Here is a 24851-nt window from a genome sequence, read left to right as displayed (position 1 = left end):
GAGGCTGTGGCTCCGTGCTGGTGCACCTCGTCCCCCACCTCCCCTGGAGACACTGGCAGCGTCTTGGCCCCACCCCAAGGAGCGGCTGCCGGCTGGCATGGGTGCCGCCTGGGCAGCTTTGCCGAGGCCACCTTTGATGCCGACTCTAAGACCTCTAGAGAGAGGAATTCACTGACCACCTTGTAAAGACCACGCCCGCGGGTCTGGGCAGGGCACTGAGGCTTCAGCTGTGGCTACAGCACAGTTTTACACAAGAAAAATAAAGTGAATTAAGCCTTTTTAAAAAATAAAACAAAACAGGAAATGGAGGATTAGGTCACAAGAGCTCAGTCCGCTGCACAGGTGGTAAAAATGGATAAAACCAGAGAAGGAAACGCAGCAGATATGGGTGGCCGTCGGTCAAGGGCTGGAAAGGACCCTGCACTGCCCACGATGCATTCATGTGGCTGCAGAGTGTCCCCCCACCCCCATCCTGTGAGTGTCCTCGTGTCCTGTGATGCCAAGTGGAGGAAGCCAGGGATCTGAAGGTCAGGGAGTGATGTGACCCCGGCCAGCAGCTCCCTCTGGGGAATAGTGTGAGGCCGGGGATGTGCTCGCTTTGTGAAAGCAGAGGGAGCCGTGCACTTGGTGTGCTGTTTAGCAGGTGCTTGTTCGAGTAGGAGAAGACGGAAGTGTAGATGTGGGATCAAGTCATTCCACAAACAGCGAGTTACGTGCGGGCCAGTTACGTGTGGGCCTCCGAGAGAAACTGTGCAGTGTGCTAGCAGAGGAGACGCAGGCCAGAGAGCTGCGCGGAGATCTAAGGGGTTCTGAGGATTCTGGACCCCGGCCCGTGACTGCAGCACTGACCAACATCGGGTGCTAGGGAGCGGTCGGGGCACAGGGAAAAGGGAGCCCGCTGGGCAAGCGCAGGTAGAAGTGTGTGTGGGAACGGAACACGAGCTGGGCTGACGAATGGCGCCCATGTAGGGCTGCAGGGCGGTTCCGACACAGCCTGGCACGAGCAAAGGCAGGGGATGACTGGGACGCAGGGAAGACGGGGAGCAGGCTGAGGATGGACACCAGGGCAGGAAGGTCGATAACGTGGAACAGTGGGGCCAGCCCAGCCCACCACTGGCTCCGACTGCCAGGGGCCTGGACTGCAATTTGACCGAACCAGCACTGACCGGTCACCTGTGATGACCTGGCGCTTAGGGCCCAGGAGCCACTGGAGCACTGTGGGCCGGGACACAGGGCACGGGAACTGGAAGGGAGGGTGGCAGAGCAGAAGGGTGTGGGGTGGGGGTCCCTGCGCCCCTGCTTCAGCCGCCAAGTCAGTGGCATTGACCCGGGAGGCCCAGCAGGCCACTTGCGAGCAGGTGAGTGCAGCCATGTGGCCTTTTCCTTTTCCTCCTCCTGCTCGGCTCTCACACATCACTTCCTGAGGTCCCCAAACTTCCCGCCACCCAGGGGGGTGGGGGAGGGAACAGCAGCCACCCGACCGGAGGCCTGCGGGTTCCCAGTCTCTCAGAGCTGGACGCCTGGCTTGACCTTCCTATTTTACTGGTCCAGCTGGCCTGACTCCGAGCATCCTTCCTTCCACGGCCAGGTCCTGGGCCAGCTTGGAGAGCCCTGGATGAGAGGGCTGCCCTAACAATCGAAGCGGTGAGGGGCATGGTTGGTGGAAGCCTTGATCCCAACTCCCGGAGACGCCTTTGCTGTGATCAGAGCTGGGAGAGGCTCAGGGTCAACGCTGGCCCCCAAGCTATCCCAGGAACTCAGGAAGGCCACGCTGGCAGTGCCCGAGGACCACCTGAGCCCTCCTGTCCCGGGCCTGCCCGTGCGTGTCCCCCCTACCACGTCGGAGGCTCCCCTGTGCCTCTGCGGACGCCTTTAACCAGCAGTCCCACAACGAACGAGACGGCCGTGCAGCCTGCGGCTTCAGCGTCCCCAGGAGCCCACTTCTCCCCTCGCTGTGCCATCCCCTTTCTTTATCTGGGGGAGGACACTGCTGCTGGCACTCATACCCCTCGTGGTCCCTGAGCCGTGGGGACGGCTGCTTCATCGGCTAAGGCGGAAGAGATACTGGCAGGAGAGAAGCAACGTTGATGTGAGTGGAAATCAGGTCTTCATGGTCCTCAAGGGAGGTTGGAAAGAAGGGGCCATGGAAGACCCTGCTGCAGCTTTCTCTGAGAGAATCAGAGGGGTGCGGGTGGGGGGCTGGGGGCGGGGTGAACCTGCCAGAGCACAGTGGGGGGTTAGGGCAGCGAGAGGCCTGTGCAGGATCCTGTGAGGGTGGGGACGTACTGCCGTGCGTCTGTCCATGGTGCTGAGCGCGCCTCCAGGGTCCACTGTGGACTCCTGGTGGTGGCGCCAGTGCAGGCTCTCTCTCAGGCACAGGTGTTAGTCCTGGGGTCGGGGGTGGGTGGGGTCGTGCAGGTGCAGGGCCCAGAATGTAGAAAAGCTCTGTACCTTCTTAATTTTGCTATGAACTTAAAACTGCTCTAAAAAGCTAAACCTTGATAAAAAATCAAAGCAGTTGTATTGATAAAAAATCAAAGCAGCTGTATTGGCACCTGTGTATTGGCGCAGTATGGGTTATTCCCACCCTCCCATCTGCTTGTCCTCCGTGGTGGGGGTGCCTGCCCACCGTGAGCCAGGAGTGACTGCGGCCACAGGCTCATGGGGGCAGCGGTGGCCGGGGGGGGGGGGGGGGCACTGCTGAGGTCCCCATTGAAGACACATGTATATGGTGAGAGCTGGTACGAAAATGGCCCTTTTCTGATGAGTTACGCTCCAGTAACCTTAAACGCACTGTGCAGGTGGGGCAGGGGTGGGGAGCGGCTGGCCCGCAGGCCATATGAGGCCCTGCCAAGGCAACTGCAGGCGGGACTTGACATTCAGTCTCTCGCAGGCCGGTTTCCTTGTATGGCCTGTGGATGGTGCTGTGAACACCCTCATGGCCCCAGCCCCGCACAGCCACAGCGGGCACAGGCGCTCACCTCCTCCTTCTCGGGGCTGCTTCGGGATTCCACCTCCACCTGCAGGGAGATGGTCTCTCCGATGCTCTTCCTCTTGGACAGGCGGTCCTCATCTGCAAAAGCCCAGAGCGGCGGCTCGTGGTCCTCAGAGAGCCGGGGTTGAGTCTCTGCCCCACCTCTGTGTGCTGGGGCCTCAGCTTAGCCCGCGGCTCCCCACTTCGGCTCACACCTGCTTAGGCTACACCTCCAGCTTATGGGAGCTGCCAACTGCCATGGGCCTTCTCTACCCATCTGAGGGTGCTCAGCTTTGCTCTGAGATGGTTGATGACCACAACCATGTGTGTGGCCAGACAGCTCGGCTCAGCTTCTGCGTCATCTGGGAACAGCACCGGAGCTGTCACAGTGCGGGGCTCACCTGGTGCATTTGTCTTTGTTAGTTCACGGCTGCTCGCACCCACTCTCTAAGGCAGGTGTTGCTAAGTTCCCTATTTTGCAGTGAGGAAACCAAAGCTTGGGGACGCCAGGCACTTGTCCAGGATTTCCCGGGCAGTAAGCTGCAGTGGGGTCTGGGCCTCAGGTCCTGCAGCCTGTGCACGGGCCCGGGAACCTCTCCCATCCACAGGCCAGACTACCCCATGAGGCCGCTGCTTCCAGGGGTCTCACGCCCAGGAGGAGGGGCGGGAAAACTAAAGAGGATCTCACCACAAAACTCCGTTGTGTCTTTCAGCTCTTGGGTGACATCTAAGATGCCACGAAAGGCCATCAAGCCCCCCCCCTCCCCCCCAGTCCTTAGCACGCAGGTCCTCGCGGGGCCAAGGAGGGGCGCACCTGTGAGCTGCGGGATGTAGGGCAGGCAGAGCCGGTCGGAATTGTAGCCGCTGCCGCCCAGGGCCTCGCTGATCTTGCTCTGCCGGAACAGGAACTCCAGGACCACCCCCTCGAGACTCGGAGGCAGCCTGAGCGACAAAGCGGGGAGGAGGCGTGGGAGCTCCCTAGTCCACCGCGCGACGCGACGGGAGAGGGTCGGGAGCCGGCGACGAGGGCCACCCACGACCTGCACGGAATCCTCGCGTGCGCGTGCACAGCCTCTCCCCCACACTGCTCTGGCAGCAGTTCTGCCGCTAGTACAGAGAGTGCTCCCGTTAAACACGCCCCCGGGACCCTGCTGCTAGGGTCTGCGGCCACTCGCTGTGTGCAGGGGCTGTCATTTACAAGGCCGTCGGCCACCGTGGGACATTTCGATTGTTCCCAGTGTCTTTCTCCCAGCTCCTGGGATTCTCAAGTGACCCTGATGCGCGGCACTGACGGAGGTCTGAGAACGTCGCGGGGCTGCCAGGGGCCACTGCTCAGGGACGCATTTCTGTGGGTGTGGCCAAAGCGCCCCACGGGCCTACTGTGACTCGCCTTTTCTGATAAATCACGCTCCATGGATCCTTAAACCATTGCGCATGCTCGAGGCGTGGGTCCCCCAGCACTTCCGGGCCGCAGGCCGGGTCCGCCTGCTACCCTGGATTGCACAGGCATAAGTCCCTGGTGTCTGGCCTCCCGGGGCCTCCGGGGCCCACCCACCTTCCCACTCAGCTGCCGTGCGGCAGGCGCGTGCCTCACCTGGGCCTCTCCACAAACACGCCCTCCGGGAGCAGGTACGGGGCCTCTTTCTTCCTGGCCTCTATCACCTGCAGGGTGAGAGGAATCCCTGATCAGAGCTGGGTCCAGCAGGGACAGGGAGCTCCCAGGGACCACGTCTCCACGCTGAGCCCACTGCAGCTGTGCTTCCCGAGTGGGAGACCAGACCCCCAGTGACCCCTGCGCCAGCCCAAGAAGCCACTGCCGACGACGACACAGGCGCAGCCAGTGTCCTGCACATGCGGGCCACGTCGCTCCCAAGAGACTGCAGCGTCCCGTGCCTGGGCCCTGTCCTTGGATTTGCTATTTAACATGCATGCTAACAGCATGGCAATCACGGAGGGAGGGGCCCATGTGCACTGGCATGGGCGGGGCTTGAGGACGTGAGAGCCGGGGTCTGCTGTCAGGGTTTCAGCAAAGGGAAGGGAGAGGAGAGAGACGCAGCACAGCTGTGGGGATCCGCATGATGGCCCCCGAGGGCTCTCTGGTCCGGTCACCCTGCTGCTGCCGCTGCGTGTTTCTGAGCGCCACGTGGTGCTCCAGGGCAGGCAAGCACAGGCAAGGTGCAGTCTCCTGGCACACTGAGCATCTCTAGGCTGACGGGAGTCAAGTCTTTTCTTCTTAAAGGAAAATGTGCAGTACCTGGTGATCACGGGACAGCCCCTCCCAGGACTTCTCCTCTCTCACTGTAACTCGTCCCCATGGACCAGCTGCTCCCATCCCCCTCCCCACGGCCTCTGGTAACCCCACGCCACACTCAACTCCCACGAGATCCACTTGTTGAGCTTCCACACGGGAGTGAGATGGCAAAGCTCTAAGAGGCTTCAGCCCACTTAATCTGCGGGTGTCAGTGCACGTCGCGGGCAGGCTAAGATGGGGGGAGAGAGGCAGACGGGGATGGGTCCTCCCTGTGCCCCCCCCCCAGCCCACCCCGTCCTGTCGCTCAGGGAGGGAAACGCTGCCACGTGCAGCTTCTGCTGTCAGTGTTGGGACCAAGGCCCCACACAATGTGGCTCAGGGAAAGCTGTCCCTGGAGCTTGCTAGGGGACGGCCTCGGGCCCCGGGCCCTTGGGGAACACACCTCGTGGACGTGCTGGCAGAAGGCAGGCACGGTGGTGAGCTGGCTCAGCAGGTTCAGGTAGGCGGCGCCCAGGGCGTACAGGGCACAGCGGTTGTGCGCCGGCAGGTTCTCCTCATTGACCTGGGCCACGTCCTGTGGCGGCACAGACGGCCTCAGGGTTTTTAATCAACTGCCTACACATGTGCCCCAGCCCCGCCCGACCCCTCCCTAGTCTGCTTTAGAGGTGGCTCACTTCCCCAGACCGAGGCTTTCTGAGCCTCTGCCACAGAGCTTCCTTCCGAAGCTCGTCCCCACGAAAGCGGCAGGGGTGGCCCCCAGGGCCCAGGAGCTGGGAGGCCTTTAGATACTCGGCTCCCCACTCTGCAGTTCCGGCGTTAGTGACCCTGACTGTACCAACCCCCTGCGAGGGTGCTGGCTCCTTCACCATCGTGGGTTTGCATGTTACGTCGGGAAACCCGTGTGAGTTCCTAGGGGACTGGGATACAGAGGAGCTCCAAATTCCGGCTTTTGAGCCCTGCACAATTTAGCACTAATCAAGCGGGGGGTGGGGGGTGGGGTGGGGGGGTGTCTAAGCTGCTCCATCACTGAATCCCCAGGCTTCCGTGACTCAGGAATATGGTACCTGGCTTTAGACCCCCGAGACCCCAGCCTGCGGGGCCTGAGGGTCCACCCTGAATCCAGCACCCTGGGAATACACTCCCACCCAGGCAGACCCTGAAAGTGCCATGTGTGCTATAAACCACGTAGGTTGCTAAACACTGCAGGTCTACAGGCTGGGGAGACGCCAAGCTAGGAGTTGGGGGAACAGGTAACTTCCGGAGCACAGCCAAGGCTGGGGACCAGAGGATCCCCACCCAAGTCTGTTCTGGAATCACTCAGGGCTTACGAGCACCTCTTTTGCGGGGTGAATCCTTGAAGTCTCACTCAGACCCTGCAAAAAGAACTTGGAATACTGGGACTAAGAGGTGTGCTGGGGCCAGTGCTGTGGCGCAGCAGGTAAAGCCACCGCCTGTGACACCTGCATTGCACATGGGCGCCGACTGGAGTCCTGCCTGCTCCACTTTTGATCCAGCTCCCTGCTAATGTGTCTGGGTAAGTAGTGGAGGATGGACCAAGTGCTTGGGATCCTGCATCCATGTGGGAGACCTGGAAGAAGCCCCTGGCTCTGGCTTTGGTCTGGTCCAGTCCTGACCATTGCAGCCATCTGGGGAGTGAACCGGCAGATAGAAGACCTCTCTCTCCCTCTCTCTATAACTCTTTCAAACTAACTAAAATAAATCTTTAAAAACAAGGGGGTGTTGCCCGAATGACCCTCTTCCCTGGGTCCCCTCAGCTTGAGCATGGACCAAAGCCATGAATTCAGCATTCTTCGGGGTTCCCCACACAGGGCCTTGGTCTGGGGTCTTCACGGAACAATGGCCAACCACAAGTGCAATGTTCCTGGGGTCCCCAACAACGGTCCGGCAGTTGCTGCTCAGCAGTGACATCAGTGCTTGGCCAAGACAGGGCCGGACCCGCTCCCCCACCGGGCCCACCTGGACAGCCAGCACCAGGCGGATGAGGTCCACCACCACCTCCTCGTTGGCCAGCTCGATGCTGAGCAGCGCCAGGAGCCCGTAGAGCGCCTCGTAGTGCCTCTGAAGGTTGCTCTCCTCCTTGCAGCTCAGGTAGATGTGTCTGTAGAGCTGCTGCGAGTGCTGGGGTCCGGGAGGACAGGCGCCGGGCGCAGTGGGGGGGACGAGAGGCGAGGGGGAGAGGGAGGAAGACCCGTCCGGACAGGGCAGGACGGCCGTGCACACCCACCCCACCCTCGGGGAGAGGACACGGGCAGCAGTGGTGTTTAGGGGCCCACGAGACCAGCACCAAAACCTGCCACCCAAATACAGCCGCAGGGGCACAGCACGGCCAGCGGCCCTGGCCTGGCTCACCGGGGCGTTCCTGGATCCAGCCTCAAGGATTAGTCTCAGTCACCCTGGGCTTGACCCCCCGGAGGGGGCAGGCCGGCTCTGGGGGCAGCGGGAAGGTTGGGGTCCACAGGCCAGGCCCCCTGGGGTCTGCCGTGACCGGAGGGCCGGCCTGCTTACCTTCTTCATGAAGACCGTGTCCTGTCGTGAGCACTTGTCTACCTTGAGCTTCAGGACGGAGATGTCACTGAGGGTACTGGGAGGGGCGCAAAGGGCCTCCTTAGCCCGCGGCGTGAAGCCAGCCCGAGCTCGCAGGGCGTCACGGGCATTGTCCGCTAGTTGGTAATGAAGTCTCCCAGCCCTGGTTCTTAGCCCGAACTCCATCTTCTTCCAAGTTCTCAAGTCCTTTTCTCTAAAATCTTGACCCCATTATTCCCTTCTTCCCCCAAATCTTAGTCTCCACTGATTACCCGGCACCTCCATCCACGCCCCCGATTACCCGGCACCTCCATCCACGCCCCCGATTACCCGGCACCTCCATCCACGCCCCCGATTACCCGGGACCTCCATCCGCGCCCCCGATTACCCGGCACCTCCATCCGTGCCCCTGATTACCCGGCACCTCCATCCACGCCCCCAATTACCCGGCACCTCCATCCGCACCCCCGATTACCCGGCACCTCCATCCGCGGCCCACCTGAACACCCCTTTAACGCCTGCTCTTTATCACCTGAATCTCGAGTCCTCCCTCCGCTTCCCCAAGGCACGAGTGCCCCGGGGTCGCTCCTCCCCTTGCAGGACCCCAGGCTCAAGGCCGGTGGTCAGCCCCGTGCTGGGTCTCACTGCCTGGCTGCACGGGGCCCGGTGGGGAGCCGTCAGCCCCTGCACACGTGTTCACCTGATGGTGGAGAACTTGTGGCGGTTGCCATGACGATCGATGAAGCTGATGAGAATCTCCAGCACGAAGAGCCGGATCTCGGCGTCCTCCATGAGGGCGGTGGAGAGCAGGCGGTCGAGGAAGTTGCTGGGGAGGGCCGACATCATGTTGTTGCACTGGAAGCCCGTGGACACCTGCATGGGGCCCGGGACACGCGTGCTCAGGGACACTGGCTCGTCAGGGGCCAGGGGCGAGGAGCGGCAGCCGGCAGAATGTGGGTCCGTTCTCTCCGGACTGCTCCCACTCCAGCTTCTCCCCCACCCCCGACCCTGCCTCCCAGCCCCTGGATGCCATGGGGAGCCTCCGGGACACCCCAGTATACACCTGCTCAGCTCAGCAGACAAGTAGGCGGGTGGGACAGGGTGCAGGGGTGTGAAGGTGTTAAGAGCGAGTGTGGACGAGTGCTAGAGAGGAGTGGGACTCCGGGAACATCCGAAGCGCAGGACCAGCGGCCGGGGCACCAGGCCTCCCCAGGGGCAGGGCATTCACAAAAGGCCGGGCGGCAGTGGGACTTGCGGTCAGCCTGAGGATCCAGGACCCATCCGTACAGTGGCACCCGAGGAGCATGGCCGGCCAGCAGTGGGTCGGCTCCTTCCCGCCCGTGACAACCGGGACTTCTGATTAAAGCTGGTGGGTTCCGCGTAACCATGTCCCGGACAAGCCGTCTCCCTTACCGAAATGCTTGGGTCCAGAAGGGTTTCAGATTTTCAATTTTTTTCCCTGACTTTGGAATACTTGCATATAAATAATGGGATATCTTAGGGATCAGACTCAAAACTAAACAAGAAATCCATTTAGATTTTATGACTACTTTAGACACAGCCTGAAGTTACTTTTATGCAAGATTTGAAATACTTTTGTGCATGAATGAAAGCTTCGTGGTGTGGATCTGAACACGCAGCCCGTGGGACGTCACAGCGGCCAATGGCGGCAGCAGTGCGTCTCTCCTAGGCCCACGATGCAAATGACGCCACGGATGCCTGAGGCTCCTGAGGATCTCGCACAGTGGGGGGGGGGGGGCGTCGGCAGCCAATGTCAGGGGCAGGTGCTGCGGTGCCGTGGGCTCAGCCCCCTGCTTGCAATGCTGGCATCCCCTATCAGAGCACCAGTCCAAGTCTGGTTGCTCCACTTCCAATGCAGCTTCCTGTCCATGCACTCGGGGAGGCAGCAGCAGATGGCCCAAGTGCTTGGGTCCCTGCCACCCACGGGGAGATCTGAATGGAGTTCCGGGCTCCTGGCTTTGGCCTGGTGCATTTGGGGAGAGAACCAGCAGATGGAAGCTCTCTGCCTCTCTGCTTTTCAAATAAAAGCATCTTTGAGTGACGTCAGCGTCCACTGTGGGATCGCGTGAGGGTGTCCCCACAACGGTCCTCTTATAAGGTCAGGCATGCAAACAGAGGAGGGCAAACTCAGCAGAGACGCGGCAGGGAGATGAAGACCAGGGAGGCAGGCAGATGTGGGCAGGATGGCCGCAAGAGGGCCTTGTGAACAGTGACGAGGAGGGCTAGCGCTGGACAAGAGGAGGGCCAGGCTGAGCGGGAGGCAGGGTCTGTGCCAGAGACGGGGGCCGAGTGGTGGCATGGGGGGGTCCAGTGAGGGGAAGGGGACTAGGACCTGACAGGTCTGAGATCTGCACGGACAACCACTGGAAACCGAGACCTACTCTGAAACAAGGGGTGGCATGTGAGGGACATCATTTCTAGAAAATTCTTCCAGTGGTTGTGCTTACGGTAGGCGGGGGAGTGGAGATGAGTGACTATGGGGAGAACGTAGTTGTGAGACGTTCAGAGTTTAGGCCAGGGCTGGGCACCCGAGTCCCTGGGGAGCTGCTGCAACTAGAGATTGCAGGTGCTCTCTCAGCCCACTCAGGGCCCCTAGGGACCCACACGTTAGCAAGGTGGTCATGGGAATGGGGTCCAAGACACATAGGGAGGGAGAGATGGTGTCTGGGCGACAGCCGGGCATAGGGGATGGAGCCCGAAGGAGACACCCGGAGGGAAGTGGGCAGGCACCATCAGAATCCATCTCCAGACACATCATGCTGTAGCAACAAGGCAGTGGCCTCTGTGCAGTGAGAAACAGGAGCCTCACCAGCTCTGCGGGTGCCCTGCCTCGGTCAGCAACTGGAACACAGGCTGGATTTCAGCACCCTCGTCCCTTGGACTGGGCGTATTTGTGCAGTGTGCAACCTGTGCGACTGTATGTGGTGGCCTTCTCCCGGCCCCCAGGAGTGGACTTTGCCACGTGTGGAGGCAGAGCGGGGGTGGGGATGGCAGACACTGACCTGCAGGAGGGATTTCAGCAGCATGATCTGCGTCAGCCGGTTCCTGTTCTCCCTGTGGGCCAGAGACGCTGGCTCACCAGGACGGCCTGCCCCTTCCTCCCCCTCATTCCCGTCTCCAGGGGGCTTCGCTGCCCAAGACAGGGGCTTCCAGACCCAGGTAGATGACCTGGGAACCCAAGGCGGGGTGTGGTTATGGGTGGGGCAGCCTGGAAAAGTGTGGGGGATCTGAGGGCCCCTCGGGAAGCCGCTGGGGCACTTGGTGGGGGGAGATGGGTTGCAGAGAGCGGGGGGGGGGGGACTCCCGGATGGATCAAGACGGGGGGGGGGTGGGGGGGCGTCTGGGGGAGGGGCCAGCCTCACCCAGTCCTCCCGGTCTCCACGGAGTGAGGCAGCGAAGGCAGCGGGACCTTGCTCATGATGAAGAGGATCACCTCGGAGCGCTGGTAGGTGGGCAGCGTGCTGGCGAAGGAGCCTGCGGGCAGGCGGAGGCCGGGGCCGTGAGGCGGGGCCTGGGTGCCCACCTGCCCGCCCCGGCAGCGGCCCCGGGTTGGGGGATGCTCATGGACCGGGAGGCGGGGCACGCCGGGCCCTGGCGGGGTGGGGGCCGGAACTCCCTCCCAGCGGCCCAGGGGTGGGTGAGGCCTGCAGGAACCCGCATGGCCCCAGATGCGGCCCCGCCGGCCACTCTCTCCACGCCGGGGAAGCTCCCTCGGGCCTGCGACCCAGGCCGAGGCGGCCCGGAGCGTTCATGGGCCTCCCCGCACCCAGGGCACGCACAGCCCTCGCAGCTTCTCCCTCCCCTCCTTCCTGGTCCTCAGCCCCCGTCTGCCCACCCGCCATGGGGCAGGCCTACCGGGACTGGGGCGGAGGGGAACCTAGCCCTTGGTCTCGACGCCCGGGCTGAGAAACACAGCCAGACGGTTCCGTGCGGTCACTCAGGCCTGCCCAGCAAGGCCACGCGCACAGGACTGACTGTATTGCCCCGGTGTTTGCCAGTCCAACAGGGCCCTAGGCAAATGCCCACGCCAGGGTCCTGCCGCTCATGCCCGCTTCTTCGGTACTCCCGGGCCCAGGGCCCCGCCCCTCCAAGGCCCCGCCCCCAGACCAAGACCCCGCCCTCAACCCAGGGCCCCGCCCCTCCAAGGCCTTCAGACCAAGACCCCGCCCTCAACCCTGGGCCCTGCCCCTCCAAGGCCATGCCCCCATGACCAGGCCCCACCCACCTCCTCGCCAGACCCCGCCCTCAGCTCAGGGCCCCTCCTCTACCCTTAAACCCCACCCCGCCCAGGCCCCGCCCCTCCCCGCCAAGGCTCCGCCCCTACAAGGCCCCGCCCCAGCCCAGGGCCCCGCCCCGGCCCTGCCCCACCTATGGTCTTGATGACGGCCTCCTGGAACCTGCGCTCCTCGTGCTCCTTGATGATCTTGGTGCCGAGGCTCGCAGCCCCGTCGTAGCTGCCGGTCAGGGCATAGTCGATGCTGAGCCGCAGCTGTCTCAGCAGGGTGTTGAACATCTCCAGCACCGTGGGCCCTGGTGCCCCGCGGGAGACCCCTGGTCAGGGCCGCCTCCGGCCGCACCGCCCCCGGCGCCCCTCCCCGCGCCGGCGGCCCCTTACCCACGGAGCCGGTGGCAGCGATGACGGCGGCCTCGGACAGGACCTCCACGATGCCCGCGCGCACCGTGGCCGCACTGCGGCTGTTGGCGTCCAGGTGGCTCAGGAGCTGCTGGATAACCAGGTGGGAGTGCTGCGGCTGGGGGGAGAAGACAGCGACCCCACGTGGCCTCCGAGCCCAGGCGCCCTCGGACTCCGCCGGGGCCACGGGGCCATTTAGGGGCGCGGCCTGAGCGAGGGGCGGTTGTGTTTTGTGCGCATCGGCCTGCGGTGTGCCGGGAATAGAACGAAGCCGGCCCTGTCCTCGGAGCCTCCGCAGCGCTGGATTCCACATCAGGGGCTCGGCCCGGGTCTCCCCGGACCCCGACCTCACACCTTGGTGCCCCCGGCAAGAGGGCGCCCAGAGCCACCCTACCTGGATGGAGTACATGATGATTTTAAAGCAGCGGACGGCGAACACCTTGGGCTCCCAGAGTGAGTGGTTATCCAGGTGGCTGTGGGGGTGAGGATGGGGCGAATGACCAGGACGTCCAGAGGGAGAGACGCCCCGGAGGCGCGAGGCTCCCAGATGTGGGAGAAGCAGAACCGAGCCTGGCAAGCAGGTGCTGGGTGCCACTGGCCCCGCTGAACGGAGCGAGTCCGCAGGGCTAAAGCTCCCGAGACCCGAGGTCTGCCACCCTCCTCACCGGTCCAGTGGTGCAAGGGGCTCCCTCCTTCGCCCCAGTTCCCGAGACCCGAGGTCTGCCACCCTCCTCATCTGTCCAGCGGTGCAAGGGGCTCCCTCCTTCGCCCCAGTTCCCGAGACCCAAGGTCTGCCACCTCCTCATTGGTCCAGCAGTGCAAGGGGCTCCCTCCTTCGCCCCAGCTCGTAAGACCTGAGGTCTGCTCCCTCCTCATCTGTCCAGCGGTGCAAGGGGCTCCCTCCTTCGCCCCAGCTCCTGAGACCCGAGGTCTGCCACCCTCCTCACCGGTCCAGTGGTGCAAGGGGCTCCCTCCTTCGCCCCAGTTCCCGAGACCCGAGGTCTGCCACCCTCCTCATCTGTCCAACGGTGCAAGGGGCTCCCTCCTTCGCCCCAGTTCCCGAGACCCGAGGTCTGCCACCCTCACCGGTCCAGCGGTGCAAGGGGCTCCCTCCTTCGCCCCAGTTCCCGAGACCCGAGGTCTGCCACCCTCACCGGTCCAGGGCTGCAAGGGGCTCCCTCCTTCGCCCCAGTTCCCGAGACCCGAGGTCTGCCACCATCCTCATCTGTCCAGTGGTGCAAGGGGCTCCCTCCTTTGCCTCAAACTGTGTCCCCACTATTTTGATTTGGCACCGCAGACTGAGCTTGGGGTAACAGACAGACTCACAGGTGTAGCTGAGAGAGGGCAGCCAAGAGGGATCCTGGGGGCGGGGCAGCCCCACAGCTGGAGGGAGGTCAGGGCTGAGGGACAGGTGGAATGGGGCTGCCGTCGGGGGCCTCCCCCAGCCCCTCTCCCCAGGCGGCTCCTGGCCCTGTCTGGTAGCAGGCACCACCGCGGTGGTATCTCCAGTCTGCAGAGAGATGCGTCCAGGGCCCCAGACGCTGGGGGCTGGGGGCTGGGGCAGGGGCAGGGGCAGGCAGGGGCACTCACATGAGGACAGGCTTGATGGCGTTTTTGATGTTGCCGTAGGCAGCCCGGCCCAGCAGTTCCCGGAGGCACCTCTCGGCCAGCTCTGCCGGGTTCTCCTTTTCCTTCTCTGGTGCTTGGAGGGGTGAGGGAGACCGGCTGTGGAAACAGAGCCCCATGGGTAGGGCGGGGGGCAACGCTAGGAGCCAGGTTCTGGGTTCTGCCGGGCCTCTGTGCCTCATCCACGCGGTGGCGACAACAGGACAGGCAGGAGCTGGATGTGGGCTACGCCAGGTGGCCAGGAGGTGCCATGGCCGACAGCAGTGAGTCCTGGACAGATCTCCCTGGACAGATCTGGACAGAGCTCCCAGGACTCCCGGGGCTCAGAGCGGTCAGTGAGCTGCTCTTCCACAAACAGCCACCAGAGGGCATACCCACATCCCCGCCGTCTAGGCTCAACACACAGGGAGACTCCCAGTCTAACCAGCATGGCCCATGAACCTGCCCCTCCAACCCATTTCACAGACCCGCAAAGTGAGGGAGCAGGGACAGGAATGAGTCCTAGGCTTAGGGGCTCCAGGATTAAAATGATCATCCCAGTGTGTGCGCAACTCTTTTGAGTGGCTCTGTGGCTGGCCACGTGTGGTTTAAGGGCCTGAAATAGTACCAGGAAGAGAGGGAGTAAGGACGTTTTGGAGTGAAAGTCCTCCACAGCTGGAGCCATGAGAGGCCTCTGCAAACCTCCTCGGCCTGCCCGCTCCCAGAGACAAAGCTAGCGCCACCCCAGGTCCCCGGGGGTGGGGGGTGGGGCAGCACTGTGCCTGTCCTCGTGCCCTAACACAGTAATGGACCCCTAGCCTTGCTGCTGGGTGTCACTGCCTGGCGGGCAGCCTCGGGGTGAGGCTCACCTCTCGGCCTCTTCCACGTGCTGCAGGTTGAAAAGCAGCGACGGGACGATCTTGTCCATGTGCTGGGGGTCCCAGATGTTGGCCTGCAGCTCGTCATTCACCGTCTTCCTCACCACGCCTTGCAGCCCCTTGATGCCTGACATCCGGATTCTGCGGGGGAAAACGGTGACAGGGGGCCCTGCCGTCCTCAAGCCTGGGCAAGGAGAGTGGCGGCGCCCAGGGGCTAGGGGGGCACCTGTCCATCAGCAGGCAGGAGGGGAGCACCTGCTGCCCTTCACGCGACCTGACCGGCCGGCCGCCTGCTGCGTGGTGGGCGTGGGGTGGGCCTGGGAAGCCATGTCTTCCAGCTCGCCTTTGAGACCTCTAGACTGCTCTTGCCCTGCAGCCACCATCTTTAGGGCTCGGCTCGTTCTTTCTAGCTCAGGCTAAGATGTAGGAGCTCGAGGTGCTGCCAAGAACTCATGAGGCAGAACCCGGGGCCACGAGCAGCTCTGGGAGCCAGAGGCAGTGGCTTTGGAGGGAGAGGCAGAGGGCCTCCTGGGCATCAAGGGGTTTGGCTGGGGGAATCCAGGAGCTCCCTCCCCTGGCCCTGTCCCGGCCCTGTTCCTGACAGTCAGCACAGTGCATGGTGGGAGCCCTCGGCACTGGCCGTTCATGTCAGCCTGAAGCTCCCTTCTCCTGATCATGGAACAACCTATGCTCAGCCTAGGGAAGGCCAGGGCAGAGCAGACCCACTCCTCCCACCACTGGAGGAGAACCTTTCTGGCAGTCAGTGCCTAAGACGTCACAGAGCTAAGCGCCTGCCGCACGCTGCCTTGGTATTGGCGTTTTTCACACTACTGCTCGGTTAGAAGCATTTCACCGCATCACCAGCTCTTCATAAACAGGTTGAACTGCTGCACGATAGGCATCGTAAGAACCTTCTCGACCAGTCCCCTGTCGGGCCTTTCAGTTTGCTTTGCTACCGTATTGACCTATCCTCTGCGGTGGACATGACTGTACAAATTCTTTCACCACGTTCCAAGTCGAATCACGGAGTCGGAAGCTGAGAAACAAGACTCCCACCATCCCCAAATGCCTCCCGCAGCCACGTGTGCCAGCCACAAAGGCCACCACTGTCCCTGCAGCAGCGAGCAGCCCTGGGTCTCGCTGTAAACCTCTGCTCGCGTTCATGGCTCCGAGACAGCCTCACATCTCGCGGTATTTCGGTTCACACCCATTGCTAGAGTTGGGCAGTTTTTCCGAGTGTTCAGTTGCTTTTTTTTTTATTTGACAGGTAGAGATATAGATAGTGTGACAGAGAGACAGAGAAAGGTCTTCCTTCTGTTGGTTCACCCCCCAAATGGCCACTATGGCTGGCACTATACTGATTTGAAGCCAGGAGCCAGGTGCTTCCTCCTGGTCTCCCATGCGGGTGCAGGACCCAAGCACTTGGGCCATCCTCCACTGCCTTCCCAGGCCACAGCAGAGAGCTGAACTGGAAGAGGAGCAACTGGGACTAGAACCCGGCACCCATATGGGATGCTGGCGCCGCAGGCGGAGGATTAACCAAGTGAGCCACAGCGCCAGTCAGTTGCTGTATTTTCAACTTGGGTTTTCAGCGGAGCTTATAGGCTGCTTCCCTAGGCCTCACCAGGTAACCATCCCTGGAGGGTGGCAGGAGCTGGACAGCACCGGATCTCCTGGGTCCGGATGCAGGAGGGTGGCTGGCCATGAGCACTGAGCCACGCAGGTCCATGGAGGGGGCACAGAATGTGCAAGAGCCCTGGGGCAGGAGCCCCCGGTGTGCTGGAGGCCTGTGTGACTCCAGAGGAACGAGCAAGCGGGGGGAAATGAGGTGAGGGAGCAGTGGGGGCCGGCCAGTGTGAGGGCTTCAGCTCTTGGTTGGTGGGCATCTTTCTGGGTGTGTAAATGCATGGACTTGCTTACAACATGTGTGTGTGTGAGTGTGTGTGTGTGAGTGTGCACGCCTGTGCCCCTGGACCTACATCTCTGTGCTCTGTCACCGACTCTCAAATTGGGCTCAAAGGACTGTTCTCCTTCACCTAGCCCCACGTTCTGGCCCTTAGAAACCACGCACTGGGGGCGCACACCTGCCCAGCTGCGCACCTGTGTCCAGCCAGGTGTCTTTCCATCCCAGCATAGGCAGCCTCGAGCGAGAAGCTCCCCGAGAGCACGTGCAGCTTCTGCAGGGAGCCGAGCAGATCCCCACCCCCACCCCCACCCCCCACCCCTGCTCACTTAGTCTTGATTTCCAAGTCATCGTGGCTCGAGTGGCACATTTCACTGAATCGGGACACGAAGAAGTCGTAGCTCCTGTGGTAGGACGGGGTGTCCTCCTCGATGTTGGCAAACTTCACAAACTGTCAGGGAGGAGAGACAGGACACACGAGAGGTGAGCGTTCCTGAGCGCCCGGGACCCACGCATCCCGGCCTCCCACTGCGGTCCGTATCTCAGAGCACCCGGGAGGCTGAACTTCGCGTGCTGCTCGCCCTTCCTGTCTACACCGCGAGGCTGGAAACCAGGCTTTCCCCAGCTCTGGGAGCAGAGGATGGAAGGACGGAGGGTGAAGGGGGCTCGCTCTTCCCTCCAACGCCGGGCGAAAGCCAAGCGTACGGCGCCGCCCTAGAATGCATCCTGCAGATACAAGAGCAAAGCCGAAATCCTATGTAAAAATGTAAGTTCTTCAAGTGTGCTACTTTGGTTCATAAGTCTTATTTTTTAAAGTAAATCTCTTTTTTTAAAAAAAAGATTTATTTATTTATTCAAAAGTCAGAGTTACAGAGAGGCAGAGGCAGAGAGAGAAAAGTCTTCCATCTGCTGGCTCACCTCCCAAATGGCCACAACTCCCAGGCCATAGCAGGGAACTGGATCGGAAGTGGAGCAGCTGGGACTCGAACCATTGCATACATGGGATGCCAGTACTGCAGGTGGCAGCTTTACCTGCTATGCCACAGTGCCGGCCCTTCTCTTTTTTATTTCTTAAAAGTTTTGTTTATGTACCTATTTGGAAAACAGAGTGACAGAGGAGAGAGAGATCTTCCATCCCCTGGTTCACTCCTCAGTGGCCAGCAACAGCTTGGGCTGGGCCATGCTGCAGCCGGGAGCTGGGAGCTCCATCGGGGTCTCCCACATGGATGGCAAGGACACACATAGAGGAGGCATCATGTGCTGCCCCCAGGTTGCACCTGAGCTGGAAGCAGACATGGGATGTAGGGGTCCCAAGTGGCATCTTAGCAGGTGCACCATGACACCGGCCCCTGGAGCAGCATCGCCTTCTGCCCTCTCCGCTTCATATATGGCGTTCTAAATACAGACTCCGTTTCAACTGAGTCCCGCAGAGAAGCAAAAATCAGGGACAAAATGAAGGAGTTGTTACTAAAAATTTAATATAATTCTTACAGGTTATTTTTGCTTAAGGTTATAATCGTGGGGCCCTGAACAAGTCTAAAAAGATTAGATTTAGGGGCGGGTGTTTGGCTCGGCAGTTCGGTTCCCCTCTGGGAAGCCCACATCCCGTATCAGGGTGCCTGGTTCAAGTCTTGGTTTTTGTGCCGTCAGCCCAGTTTCCTGCTAATGTGGCATCCTGTGGAGGCAGCAGATGATGGCTTAAGTAGCCAGGTCCCTGCCACGTGCATGGGAGACGCGGATGGAGTTCCAAGCCCCTGCCAGCCCCGGTGTGGCTTCGACATGCGTGACAGGCCGGCTTCTCGTTCTGAGAGGCTTACACTTTCCCTGGCCCTGCGGGATTTGGTGCAGCACAAGCCTGGAAAAGCGCCGCTCAAATGCCGCCCGCCCTGCTTTCCCTGCCCCCGGGATCACAGAAACAAATTCCAGATGTGGCTGCAGCGTAGTCGTCTGCTTCGGTTTAACCCAGGCCTTGTTCTGTTCGAAGCCTTCGAAATGCTCAGAAGGCACGAAGTTGTGTTCATCAGGAAGGGCACAGAGGGCGGGGCTGGGCAGAAGGAGCAGGTGTCAGCCACAGCCTAAGGAGCAGCAGCCCCGGGGCCTCCCCGACTCCTGCCGCGACACAGCCACGTGGTCCCTGCCTGGCCTTCCCGCGGTCTCCCCTGCCTCTCTCTTTAAGGTGCTGTGACTGCACTTAGGCCAACCCAGATAGCCCCGGGCAGTCCCGAGCGGGAGCTGTAGTTTATCCATGTCTGCAGGGACCCTGCTTCACTGCCAGGTGACAATCACAGGTCCCTGCATTGGGAGGCAGACGCCTCCTGGGGCACCAATGTGCAGCCTGAGAGCGCATCCAGGATCTGATAGAGTTTTCAGCAGACGCGCGGGTTTAGCAGGACATCTACTGCTCCCATTGTAGAGATGAGAACACTGAGGCCTTCCGGAAGCAAGCGCCTGACTTCAGGTCCACCAGTCTGTGCCGGGCGGAGCTGGGCCTCTAGGTTTCAGTGTGCAGTGCACCACAATCCAAGCCTGTGACAAATGCAGATGTCTGAGCCACCTCCCGCCTGCTGGAGACTCCAGGGGTGGGGCTTAGGCACCGGCATTCTTTTTAAGCATTTTTGTTTTGTAATTTTGATTTATTTGAAAGGGGGGGAGAGAGAGAGCGACAGGGAGAACCTTCCATCTACTGGTTCACTCCTCAAATGGCTGCAACAGCTGGGGCTGGGCCAGGCCAAAGCCAGGAGTTGGGAATTGTATCCAGGTTGAGTCATTCCCCACTGCCCCCATGGTATGCGCCGGTAGGAAGCCAGGCCTGGAAGTGGAGCCCGGACTCATGGGGTGCCAGAGCCCAAGGCGGCATCTTAACCAGCGCACCGAATGCCTGCTTGGGAATCTACTAAGAGGCCCCCTCAACGCTGTGGTGCAACAGATAGAGCCACCGCCTTAATGAGAGGCTGCCATCTCATATTAGAGCACCACTTCCAGTCCCGGCTGCCCCGCTTCTGATCCAGCTCCCTGCCAATGTGCCTGGGAAAGCAGTAGAAGCTGGCCCGAGTGCTTGGATCCCTGCACCCATGTGGGAGACCCGAAAGAACCTCTTGGCTCCTGGCTTCAGCCTGGCCCAGCCCTCACCCTCGTGACCATTTGGGGAGTGAACCAGCGGATGGGAGATCTCTCTCTGTCTCTCTCTCCCTCTCTAACTCAGCCTTTCACATACATAAGTGTTTTTATTTTATTTTAATTTTTTATTTATTTATTTATTTATTTTGACAGGCAGAGTGGACAGTGAGAGAGAGAGAGATACAGAGAGAAAGGTCTTCCTTTCCTGTTGGTTCACCCTCCAATGGCTGCCGCGGCAGGCGCACCTCGCTGATCCGAAGCCAGGAGCCAGGTGCTTCTCCTGGTCTCCCATGGGGTGCAGGGCCCAAGGACTTGGGCCATCCTCCACTGCACTCCCTGGCCACAGCAGAGAGCTGGCCTGGAAGAGGAGCAACTGGGACAGATTGGGCGCCCCGACCTGGACTAGAACCCGGGGTGCCAGCGCCGCAGGCTGAGGATTAGCGTATTGAGTCACGGCGCAGGCCACATAAGTGTTTTTAAAGAGGCCCCCTGCTTCTCGCCCTAGGGGCTCTTGGGAGGGTCTGTGCACCCCACACCCTTTGCCCTGGGTGAGCTACAGCAGTCTCTGTGGAGGTGCTCCCAGGCCAGTTGGGAGGAAGAAAGCTTAGGAACACCCCAGGGAATCTAGAGCCGGGTCTTGGTGAGGGAGGTCAGTCAAGGCTGGACAGACAGACTGCCACCTCACTGGGGGCTGGGGTTGAACCAAGGGTGAGGTCCCTAGGAGACGCTGTCCTTCCCCCAGGGCCCAGGGCTGCAGCCTCCTGCCACCAGCTGATGGCCCTTCCATCCCCTCGAGCTCCAGGGCTCTCGCTCCATTGCGGGGCCTAGTGAGACGGCACCCAATGCCTGTTCCTGGCCTCCCACACAGAGCGCTGAGCCCCATTTGTGACTTTGTGGGTGGCAATAGGATATCTAACGAAATCAGCACCTCGCTGGCACCAGGCTCCCGAGCATCCTCAGGAGCTCCCCTCCCCTTCCCCAAGGCTGAAAGCCCAGACGCCGCCCCAGGGAGATGCCCCAGCCGGGAGCGCTGGCCTGCGGTGTGCAGGGGCAGCTGCTAGCCAGCTCACCCCGACTGCTCCCTGGTCTTCCAGTGGTCGGCACGAGGATGTTGTCTGGACTGGGGACTCAGAGGGCCTGAAGGGGTGCTTAGGGGGACCCTGGTCAGGGGGCCACACCCACTGTGGAAGCCACCTAGGAAACAGGCCCGAGCCTGGTTGGGGGGGGGGGTTGGGACTCACTCCTGGATTAGAAGTGAGTACGGCCTTCGCCACTCTCCTAAGAGGCAGGGGAGTGTTGGAACACGAGGAGGGGTTTGGAGCCACACGGCAAACCTGAATCCAGCTCCTCCACCTGTTGGTAGGGTGATCTGGGGCCACTTGCTTACGTTCCCCACGCCTCCGGTTGCCTCGTCTACAAAATGGGGATAATACGAGCCCTTGCCTTGTAGAGTTAGGATGGCCAAAACGCCGTTAGCCCCGCCTATCGCTGTTAGCCCCGCCTGTCACAGCTAGGAGACGCCTCCTCAGCTCCCCCACCCCCAGGGCATCTCTGACTTCCTGTCCACACTCCAGGAGTTCCCACTGGGCCCACCTCCCTGAGTGGCCACCAATTTTTTTTTTTTTAATGCATAAGCCCACAGGAACTTTCTGGCTAATTCAGCCCTATCATTGCTAATTCATGTCTTATAAATGGCTTTTATTAAAATGATAGTTTCCTATTGCATGAGAATGTAGAAGTTGACTTTTTTTTTCCCAAGATACAGCGATGATGAGAAAGGTCTCCATAGCAACCAGCGGAAGATTTTGCACGAATGACATTTTAAAGGCCAAGGCACTTCGAGGGCCACCCTTTTGAGATCAAAGTTCCGGCTCTTTACGCACAACAATGGGTGCCATGCTTGCAGGAGCGGCCACCACTCCGGGCAGGCAGGCAGGAGGCACAGTGGTGTGAAAATGCTGCGCTGGCAATTGGCGGGGGGTGGGGTGGGGGTGGGGGTGGGGGGGTGGGAGGGGGGGTGGGTTCCAGGGGTCTGGGGCAATCAAGAGAAAGCAAGCCCCCTGTATGGACACTGCTCAGCAGCCTGCCCTGGCCTGGGAGAGGAAGCCGAGCTGACCGGCCTCCCTTCAGCAACTGCCGAGTCTTGCCAGATACAAGTTGGCCTCTCCTTCTTTAACCCGAGTTAAAAACACAGGGCACAGGGGGTCAGCTCCGGACTGCCAGGCCCGCGTTGGGGTCGAAGGCTCTCTAGTCCACAGAAGGCGCCAGGGACCACGGGGTAGATGCGCTCGCCCGGGGCAGGGAGGAAGGCATGGGGCTTTGGGGACCACACATGGGGACCTCAGAGACTCATAAGGAAACAGCTTCCTGTGGCTGCTGCAGCAAATTACCCCCTTTACTGGCTTAAAACAACACGGTTCTGGAGCCCAGAGGCCTAAGACGGCTCTGCGGGGCTGCACTCCTGGGGGCCCAGGGGAGCATCTGGCCCTGGCCTCTCCCAGCGTCCCAATGCCCCCCCTGCCTCTCGGCCCCTCCCTCCACGTGCAGGCTGCTGGTGAGCAGCTAAGTCTTCCGCTTTGCCTCTCGGCTTCCGTCCGCACCTGCTCCTCGTGATGCCATCAAGCCCACTGGGGAATTCAGGACAAGCCGCCCGTCTTAGGATCCTTAGCTGGTCACTCACTGGGCAGAGTCCCCTCGGTCACGTAAGACAGCGCTCCCAGGTCCCAGGGAGCAGCACACGCACACCCCTGGTGGGGGCAGGGGCGACAGGGCCATGGGTGTCAGGGGGTGTGGAGAAGGGTGCAGTGGGCAGGGAGAGAAGCCAGCGACAGACTGACCATCAGGTCAGAGGCAGGTGTGGAGGGGGGTGGCTTGCATGATTTTCACAGACTTCTATCTGCTTTTACAGTGGAGCGAGCTGTGGGCACCACCCTAACCCAAGGTCACACCCAGCACCCACATAAGGTGGACCGCAGAGAGCTGGTCCTGCTGTGAGACGGCGCAGCAGCCGGCGTGGCCCAGGAAGCCGTAAGGACTGAGGTGGCTGCCCGCCTCCAATCCCACCTCAGAACTCACTTCACTTCGCAGGGAGCACGGGAGACGGGGTGGGGGGAGCGGGGGGGGGGGATAGAGCAGGGAGGGGCTGGGACCCTGGGGACAGAGATCAGAGTCAGGGAGAGCAAATGAGACCCCTGGAGACCTCTGGGCACACTCCTGCTTGGATTATTTATTCTAACGGTCTCCGCCTGGATTTGTTAATTTCATCAGGTGACAGACATTTTGTGGTTTTGCAGGAGACTGTAACCTTTTTCCTGTTTAATGTATTCTGTTTGTTTATTTCTACCTTGAAAGAGACTTGAACCTGTGTTTAGAGGCGGTAAGGAGAGCAAGGGGAAGGGTGGAGACAGGGAAGAGAGAGAAGGTGGGTGCAGGAGGTTCCTGGGGGGCTGGGATCCCCGGGAGAATAGGGAGGCAGTAAGTGGAGGGAGCCCCCGTAGCCTCTACTTCCTCCATGGGAGAAGGCGGCAAAGGCATCCCTGAGACGGAAGCAGCAGGTGTGGGAAGGGGTGCAGGCGAGAGGGGGGGTCAAAGAATGAACCGAGGAGCTTCACCAAAGCTCAGCACACGGCCCCGCCGCCCCCTCCCCGCCCCCCGAAACCACTCAGCCTCTGCCTGTCTAGGGCTCCACCTCCTCCGGATCAGGGGTTGCACAACGTGTGACCTGCGGGGCTGCCTCCACCCTGGTCCTTGGGACAGCGTTGCTGAGAACAGCTGCATCCCAGTGCCCACCTGAGTGTTTTCTCTGGGCGTCTCTCGGAGGAACCGCGGGTCAGACGATTCTGTATGCTTAGCTTGGTGAGGACTCACCGGGCTAATTCCTGTAAGGGCCGCGCCATCTTACATGTCCCCCAGCAATGCAGAGGTCCCAGTCTGCACACGCCCATCAGCTCTGTGTGTGTGAGACACAGAGACTCATCCTAGTGGGTGCACAGTGCGGTCTCCCTTCTCCCTGTGCTGTGACTGGCATTTCCTGAATAATTAGTGCTGTTCAGTATCTTATCATGTGCTGTTGGTCATCGTGTACCTTCTTAGGAGAAATGTCTGTTCAAAGGGCCGGTACTGTGGTATAGCGGCTAAAGAGACTGCCTATAGTGCTGGTATCCCCTAAGCCACCGGTTTGAGTCCCGGCTGCTTCACTTCCGATCCAGCTCTTTGCTATGGCCTGGAAAAGCAGTAGAAGATGGTCCAAGTCCTTGGGTCCCTGCACCCTCGTGGGAGACCTGGAAGAAGCTCCTGGCTCCTGGCTTCAGATTGGCACAGCTCCAGCTGTTGCAGCCATCTGGGGAGTGAACCAGCAGGTGGAAGACCTCTCTTTCTTTCTCTCTCTCTCTCTGCCTACCTCTCTATAACTCTGCCCTTCAAATAAATAAGTCTTTTAAAAAAATGTTCAAATTCTTTGCCTGGTTTTCAGTACGGTTGTCTTTTTGTCATTGAATTCGAAGAATTCTTTATATATGGTGATTGAACACCCATCAGATGTATGATTTGTAAATATTTCTCCACATTAAGTGGACTTTTTACCTCTTTGAGAGAGCCCTTGAATGCACAAGAAGTTTTTAATTTTTCTGAAATTTCTCTGTGTTTTTGTTTAGTTGCTTTGCTTTTCAGATGTCATATCTAAGACTCCATTGCCGAATCCCAGATCATGAAGATTTAACCCTCCAGTTTCTTTGGACAGTTCTATAGTTCTAGCTCTAACACTTAGGTTTTAGATATATTTTGATTTAATTTTTGTGTATGGTGTGAGGCAGGAATGTAAATATGGGCTCTAAGTCCATGAATTCTCATAATATTTTACTCTTGGTAGACACCAGGCCAATACTTTACATCATTTATGTTGACATTACTGATTTAGTATTTTCAGT

At 60.4% G+C, this 24851-nt stretch overlaps 1 protein-coding gene across 2 annotated transcripts in view; it reads right to left on the bottom strand.

Annotated features, from left to right (window-relative positions):
* The window catches only part of EFR3B (EFR3 homolog B), an 80719-nt gene that overhangs the window by 5351 nt on the left and 50517 nt on the right, over positions 1–24851 (bottom strand). The window contains exons 5-19 of one of the 2 annotated variants that reach the window (XM_062210146.1): positions 17139–17260; positions 14898–15047; positions 14014–14148; positions 12818–12896; positions 12406–12541; positions 12159–12320; positions 11153–11264; positions 10793–10844; positions 8470–8642; positions 7752–7827; positions 7203–7364; positions 5668–5799; positions 4569–4636; positions 3789–3916; positions 2982–3073 (exon numbers count right to left, since the gene is read on the bottom strand). In XM_062210146.1, the coding sequence (XP_062066130.1) occupies positions 2982–3073; positions 3789–3916; positions 4569–4636; positions 5668–5799; positions 7203–7364; positions 7752–7827; positions 8470–8642; positions 10793–10844; positions 11153–11264; positions 12159–12320; positions 12406–12541; positions 12818–12896; positions 14014–14148; positions 14898–15047; positions 17139–17260 (1779 nt within the window). The remainder of the gene's footprint in view (positions 1–2981; positions 3074–3788; positions 3917–4568; positions 4637–5667; positions 5800–7202; positions 7365–7751; positions 7828–8469; positions 8643–10792; positions 10845–11152; positions 11265–12158; positions 12321–12405; positions 12542–12817; positions 12897–14013; positions 14149–14897; positions 15048–17138; positions 17261–24851) is intronic. The other variant, XM_062210147.1, reaches the window with a different exon arrangement.

This window comes from Lepus europaeus, chromosome 13 (genome assembly GCF_033115175.1).
Source record: "Lepus europaeus isolate LE1 chromosome 13, mLepTim1.pri, whole genome shotgun sequence".
NCBI lineage: Eukaryota > Metazoa > Chordata > Mammalia > Lagomorpha > Leporidae > Lepus > Lepus europaeus.
Note: the sequence above shows the minus strand (reverse complement) of the source record. Positions and strands in the feature narration are given on the sequence as shown.